This window comes from Bombina bombina, chromosome 7 (genome assembly GCF_027579735.1).
Source record: "Bombina bombina isolate aBomBom1 chromosome 7, aBomBom1.pri, whole genome shotgun sequence".
NCBI classification, from domain to species: Eukaryota; Metazoa; Chordata; class Amphibia; order Anura; family Bombinatoridae; genus Bombina; species Bombina bombina.
The window spans coordinates 63,802,147-63,809,924 of record NC_069505.1 but is presented as its reverse complement, the minus strand read 5'-3'; the positions used below and the strand labels follow the sequence as shown (position 1 = coordinate 63,809,924).

Below are 7,778 nucleotides of genomic sequence, written 5' to 3'. Positions count from 1 at the left end.
TCACAAGGTTTTTACTGTCCCTTTAACCTTCATTGCTCAGGAGACACAATGTTTTTCTGCTCCTCACATACTCAGGTGCCAGTCATGTCCTGTCCAGGACAGATTTAGCTGCACACCTGCTTCACTCCCCTATTTTATTCTGTAGCAAGACAGCAGAATGGTCTTCGAATCACAAGGTGTGTTGATTTAAAGGGACACACAAGTCAAAATTAAACTTTCATGATTCAGATAGAGCAGCAATTTTAAACAACTTTCCAATTTACTTGCATTAACAAAATGTGCACAGTCTTTTTATATTTACACTTTTTGAGTCACCAGCTGCTACTGAGCATGTGCAAGAATTCATAGAATCTAGGTATATGCATTTGTGATTGGTTAATGGCTGTCACATGATACAGGAGGCGTGTCAATAGACATAACTGAAATTTGTCTGAAAAAAATCTACTACTAACTTGGAGTTCAGACTAAGTGCTATTGCATTGTCTTTTTATCATGCACTTGTTATTATGCAAGTGCTGTATTTCCTTTAAAAACATTGGTTTTGAGCACAAGAGCCACAGACTAGAGCAGTTTATTTTATTATTATTATATCCCTATGTCATTACTGTATTATTTGTGATACATTATTCCTACCCTATTGCATGGGCTTTATTTGTTGCATGTTATAAAAAGTGACAATTTCATAGTAAATCCGGGATGTATTTGTGCTTTGGTGCAGATTTTGTTTAGCAGTTGTTACAAGTCCTATTTATTGTGTGCATGAATATTCGTTTGTTTTCTATTCTCCCTCCCTGAGCTCACCGTCAGTGACACACATTACTGTGCAGTTTCTATTTCTGCCACTAGCTGGCAGCATGTGGATGTGAGAGAAGCACAGGGAAGGGAGAGACAGAGAGACAGAGAGAGAGAGAGAGAGAGAGAGAGAGAGAGAGGGGCTGGTTCCTTCAAAAAAGATCCTCATTCATTTACACTCCAAGCTTCACACTGGAGCTCCCAAGGCCACCTGCAAAGCAGCTCTGCTCCTCCCCAAAAAGGGTCTTGTCAATGAGGGACAGGAGACAAAACAAGTGACAGCTTAACCCTAGCTGAACCTAACCCACTTCACAGCTTGTCCTTTTGTTTTTCCGGGGACTTACAAAGGCAAAGGAAAATAGCAAAGGAACCAGAGAAGAAGAAGCAGGCAACAAAATGTACATTAATCAAGAAGCTCCCAGCAGTAAAGGTAAGTGGCTGAATAAGTCTGTAGCCCCCCTGGTTCACTTGTGCCTGTGCTACTGATGAGATGCTGGAGCCTGGGTAGGGGGACACCTGTACTACTGTGTTTGTGCCTCCTGTTGCCCATCCTGACAGGTGGGTGACAGCTTCTCCTGTGCCTCAGCTTTGTTTGTTTATATATATATATACAATAAAAGGATTCAGATCTCCCTGTTTGACCTAGATGCCCCTGCTGCTAGTATTTCAGGTTTATAATATACTGTAGGACTGAGGTTAATCTCTATTATGCTTCCAGCATTCACACCTCTTCTAGTTTTGAACTCTCTGTGGCTTTAGAATTTCACATGATTAGGAGGTCCCTACACCTTAAGGACTTCCTAATCATTCCTTCAACATGTAAGCAGATGTTTAACCCCTTGGACAACAGAGCTGGCTGTAACCATGACTTCCCTCTCTGGCAATTAAGAGATGTATTTAATACAGAAGTATTGTGTATGGGTTGCAGGTTTCCTATGCAGCATAAAATATGTTGAGTGTTGATGGCTTTAGGTGCAGATGACCCTGAGTTTGTTCTGTTCATGTTAAACCCCCTCCTGTAGGGGTTACTGTGTGTTACTCCATGTTCATAAAATTCCTTGAGGCCACACCTGTGGCTTGTCACAGGTGCCGCTCCTTGAATCCCAGCCTGGGTACTGAGCTTGTGCCAAGGCAAGCTATGGCATCCTCAGGCCTCAAACATTCAAATGGGTATTTGTACGTATAGAGGGGGCAAGGAGAGCACCAGAACTTGTTACCAAACAATAATATTCCATTTCCCATGTTTAATATCCCTCTGTTAGTAATTTTATTCTTCTATTTGGCAATTTCTCCATTCCATTAGTGCCCTCTATGCCACCCCTCTCATTACCTGCTCTTTTTTATGGCTGACATCTGCACATCTCCTGCGCCCTATTTATACCCTCCCACTAAGCCTCACTTCCCCTGTGCCTCTACCTGTGATACCTCTCTTTGTTTTTTCCCTGTCTGTTGTTATCTCTCCTTATCTTTTTATCCTCATTTTTACCTACTTTTTTTTGTCTGTGCCACCAACTTGCTTCTTTATTGTTTGACCCTCTCCATCCTGTGTGACCTTATCCTCCTACCTCTTTCTGTTTAATGATCTATACCTTCTTTTTCCATTTCCTTTCCATCTGCTCCCTCTGCCACTGTTGTACCTATTGTATCCAATCTCATTTCATACCCCATGGTCTTACCTACTGACCTAATTATATGTTTACCTGTGCAGAGAGGTAGTTCTAGACAACGCCAGTTGGTGGGCAAAAATTTGACCACAAAGGTCAATGTGAATGTCAGGTGTAGACGATACAGGTCGGGACTTTTTCTGCTCCCTGTTGACCTTTATTTTTTTTAAACTTCCCTTCTGATGTACGTCACCTTGATATGTGCACTACCTTTTAAATTCAGAGCATGGTACATTTAAAGGGACATTCCAGTCAAAATGTAAAAGCACATAGATGAATTACATATTTAGATAGAAACATATTTGCAATATACATGTATTGGCAAAAATGCTTCTAGCAAAAGTTATCACTGTTTTAGTGTTAACATTTTTCTCTGCACGTGCATGTGAAGCATAGCTAGATTTTCTCAGTGCACCAGCATTTTCAGTACTGCAGCTGCTCAGAGTGCCAGTGGGGCCTGTATCATGTCAGCAGTTAACAAATGGAGTCATTACCAGATGGTACAAGTGCTGTGTTTGAAATGCTGGTTCACGGTGCATACTTAAATACACTTTTGAAACCACTATAGTTTTTATAAGAAATATTTTTACTACTACATGTATATTACAGAAATGTATCCATCTGTATTCTAATTTTGGCTGTAAAGTCCCTGTAAGGTATGGGGGGTGCAGGACACCCTTGCCGCAATTCCTAGGATCTCCACTGCATGTCTGTTTCTCTTTATATAAAGAGGATAGTGGAATCGTGAAAGCTTACTTCTTTTGTGAATAAACAAATCACGTAGCTCTTTCTGTGAAGTTTCTTTTTTTCCACCCTTGTTCCTTTTCAGTTTTTCTCATTGCCAGATTGATCGTTTCCCTACAATGTATTACGTACAGAGGTGTAACTAGAAACCACAGGGCCCAGGTGCAAGAATCTAAGAAGGCGCCCCCCCCCCCACACACACCCCCAAAAAAAGTGAATTTGATACATATCATTTTTTTTTTTTACATTTAACACAGAAGAAAATGTTAATCAGATTACATGTCTGCAAAAGGAGGTACCCTGTGCCCACAGTCTGTGAGATGGTCTGACCCCCTATTACTGTATATAGTATATAGACACTGTTTAACCCACCAGTACTGTATATAGTGAGTCAGTGACACAGTCTGTAATCTGCTGGTGAGATGGCTGGCCTGACCCTACCCGCCCCAGTACTTTATAAAGTGACCACAGTAGTCTGTGACATGGTCCAGCCCCCCCGTACTGTATATAGTGGTACTGTATAGATTGACACTGTTTACCCCCCACCCCCCATGCTGTAGTAACAAGGTTTGTAATTTGCTGGTTCCACAAACATACACACACACACACACACACACATACATACATACATACACACATACATACACATACATACACACACACACACACACACATACACACACATGCATAAATACAAACACACATACACACACACATAAATACACACAGTCACATACATACACACACACACACACACACATACATACATACATACATACATACATACATACATAAATACATACACACGCATAAATACAAACACACATACACACACACACACACACATAAACACTAATGGGTAAAACAGAAACACTAACCCCTGTAGTCAGAGACACTAGTGAGGCATCATGTCACACTCACATGATATCAGTGCAGGCAGAGGCAGGTCAACGTTTTTTATTGTAAAAAAAGTTTTGTTTTTGTTTTTTAAGCTGGGCCCCCACCCTTGGGGGCCCAGTCGCAATTGCGACCTCTGCACCCCCTGTAGTTTTGCCCATGATTACGTAGAATGTGCCAGGAAGTCTGTGCAGCCCCTGCTGTGGTGGGATGTTGTGAAGGGAAGACATTTATGGGGTTGATGATCAGATTGTACTTATATATTAAGCCTTTACTAATGTTGAAGTTACACTGGACAATTTGCAGTGTTTTCTTGTAAAAAGAATGACAAAACATCAGAGCTATATAATAAATCCAGAGTGTGGTTATATGCTGTATTACCATTTGCAATTGATTTGTGGAATAGACATATGGGGAAATTGTAGAATGGATTTGTAAAAGCATAGAAAAGCAATATGTGAGTTACTGCAATTTGAATTATTAAAGGGACAGTAAAGTCAAACATTCACGATTCAGATAGCGTATTCAGTTTTAAGCAACTTTCCAATTTACTCCTATTACCGATTTTGCTTAGTTCTCTTGGCATCCTTTGTTAAAGAGTAATCTTAGGTGAGCTCAGGAGCGTGCACGTGTCCTTAGCCATCTGTTTGCAACAATGTTTATAGCAATCGTATACACAATTGCAAACTGTTGCCGCAGAGTGTCTGTATAATTCTATGGCAGCAGTGTAACTGTATAACATTGCTATAAATATTTATTTTACAATGTCGTATTTGCATTAACTCATATAGGAATCATTTAGAATGTAGATTTAGGTACAGCTATAGTTTGTGTTTTTAATGTGCGTTTGAATGACCGTTTTGTTAATTAATAATACATTTTGGCGTAAATGGGGATATGTAAGATTTTATTAGTGAGCACAATTTTTAGCCTAGGGGTACTGTTTAACAATGGATACCAAGGGAACTAAGCAAAAAAGTTGTTCAAACTTGTATTCACTATACAATCCATTTAGGTTACATTTTGACTTTACTGTCCCTTTAATATATGGAGGAATAGGGGAATTAAATAAAGATGTTATTTGGTGCAATAATAGAGTTATATAGATATATTATATGGAGCAATAGGAGGAGTTATAGGGAGCCGTTATATGGTGCAATAGGAGGAGTTATAGGGAGCTGTTATATGGTGCAATAGGAGGAGTTATAGGGAGCCGTTATATGGTGCAATAGGAGGAGTTATAGGGAGCTGTTATATGGTGCAATAGGAGGAATTATATAGATACATTATATAGTGCAATAGGAGTTATAGGGAGTTGTTATATGGTGCAATAGGAGGAGTTATAGGGAGCTGTTATATGGGGCAATAGGAGGAGTTATAGGGAGCTGTTATATGGGGCAATAGGAGAGTTATAGGGAGCTGTTATATGGTGCAATATGAGGAGTTATAGGGAGCTGTTTTATGGTGCAATAGGAGGAGTTATAGGGAGCTGTTTTATGGTGCAATAGGAGGAGTTATAGGGAGCTGTTATATGGTGCAATAGGAGGAGTTATAGGGAGCTGTTATATGGGGCAATAGGAGAGTTATAGGGAGCTGTTATATGGTGCAATAGGAGGAGTTATAGGGAGCTGTTTTATGGTGCAATAGGAGGAGTTATAGGGAGCTGTTATATGGTGCAATAGGAGGAGTTATAGGGAGCTGTTATACGGTGCAATAGGAGGAGTTATAGGGAGCTGTTATACGGTGCAATAGGAGGAGTTATAGGGAGCTGTTATACGGTGCAATAGGAGGAGTTATAGGGAGCTGTTATATGGTGCAATAGGAGGGTTATAGGGAGCTGTTATATGGTGCAATAGGAGGAGTTATAGGGAGCCGTTATATGGTGCAATAGGAGGAATTATATAGATATATTATATAGTGCAATAGGAGTTATAGGGAGTTGTTATATGGTGCAAAAGGAGGAGTTATAGGGAGCTGTTATATGGTGCAATAAGAGAAGTTATATAGATATATTATATAGTGCAATAGGAGTTATAGGGAGTTGTTATATGGTGCAATAGGAGGAGTTATAGGGAGTTGTTATATGGTGCAATAGGAGGAGTTATAGGGAGTTGTTATATGGTGCAATAGGAGGAGTTATAGGGAGTTGTTATATGGTGCAATAGGAGGAGTTACAGGGAGCTGTTATATGGTGCAATAGGATGAGTTATAGGGAGCTGTTATATGGTGCAATAGGAGGAGTTATATGGTGCAATAGGAGGAGTTATATGGTGCAATAGGAGGAGTTATATGGTGCAATAGGAGGAGTTATATGGAGCAATAGGAGGAGTTATAGTGAACAGTTATATGGTGCAATAGGAGGAGATATTTGGAGCGGTTATATGGAGCAATAGAAGGAGTTATAGGGAGCTGTTATATGGTTTAATAGGAGGAGTTATAAGGATGATTTATATGGTGCAATAGGAGGAGTTATAGGAAGCTGTTATATGGTGCAATAGGAGAAGTTATAGGGAGCTGTTATATGGTGCAATAGGAGGAGTTATAGGGAGCTGTTATATGGTACAATAGGAGGGGTTATAGGGAGCTGTTAGATGGTGCAATATGAGGAGTTATAGGGAGTTGTTATATGGTGCAATAGGAGGAGTTATAGGGAGTTGTTATATGGTGCAATAGGAGGAGTTATAAGGAGCTGTTATATGGTGCAATAGGAGGAGTTATAGGGAGCTGTTATATGGTGCAATAGGAGGAGTTATAGGGAGATGTTATATGGTGCAATAGGAGGAGTTATAGGCAGCTGTTATATGGTGCAATTGGAGGAGTTATAGGGAGCTGTTATATGGTGCAATAGGAGGAGTTATAGGGAGCTGTTATATGGTGCAATAGGAGGAATTATAGGCAGCTGTTATATGGTGCAATAGGAGGAGTTATAGGGAGCTGTTATATGGTTCAATAGGAGGAGTTATAGGGAGCTGTTATATGGTGCAATTGGAGGAGTTATAGGGAGCTGTTATATGGTGCAATAGGAGGAGTTATAGGGAGCTGTTATATGGTGCAATAGGAGGAATTATAGGCAGCTGTTATATGGTGCAATAGGAGGAGTTATAGGGAGCTGTTATATGATGCAATAGGAGGAGTTATAAGGAGTTGTTATAGGGAGCTGTAATATGGTGCAATAGGAGGAGTTATAGAGGCTGTTATATGGAGGAATAGGAGGAGTTATAGGGACCCGTTATATGGTGCAATAGGAGGAGTTATAGGGAGCTGTTATATGGTGCAATAGGAGGAGTTATAGAGACTATTATATGGAGGAATAGGAGGAGTTATAGGGAGCTGTTATATGGTGCAATAGGAGGAGTTATAGGGAGTTGTTATATGGTGCAATAGGAGGAGTTATAGGGAGCTGCTATATGGTGCAATAGGAGGAGTTATAGGGAGCTGTTATATGATGTAATAGGAGGAGTTATAGGGAGCTGTTATATGGTGCAATAGGAGGTGTTATAGGGAGCTGTTATATGGTGCAATAAGAGGAGTTATAGGGAGCTGTTATATGGTGCAATAGGAAGAGTTATAGGGAGCTATTATATGGAGGAATAGGAGGAGTTATAGGGACCTGTTATATGGTGCAATAAGAGGAGTTATAGGGAGCTGTTATATGGTGCAATAGGAAGAGTTATAGGGAGC

General features: G+C 40.2%; 1 protein-coding gene across 1 annotated transcript in view; it reads left to right on the top strand.

Annotated features, from left to right (window-relative positions):
• Nucleotides 1-959: 959 nt before the first annotated feature.
• LOC128636223 (synaptotagmin-7-like) overlaps nt 960-7,778 on the top strand; it is a 990,418-nt gene continuing 983,599 nt past the window's right edge. Inside the window, exon 1 of the mRNA XM_053689266.1 lies at nt 960-1,222. Coding sequence (XP_053545241.1) covers nt 1,189-1,222 — 34 coding nt within the window. The 5' untranslated portion in view covers nt 960-1,188. The remainder of the gene's footprint in view (nt 1,223-7,778) is intronic.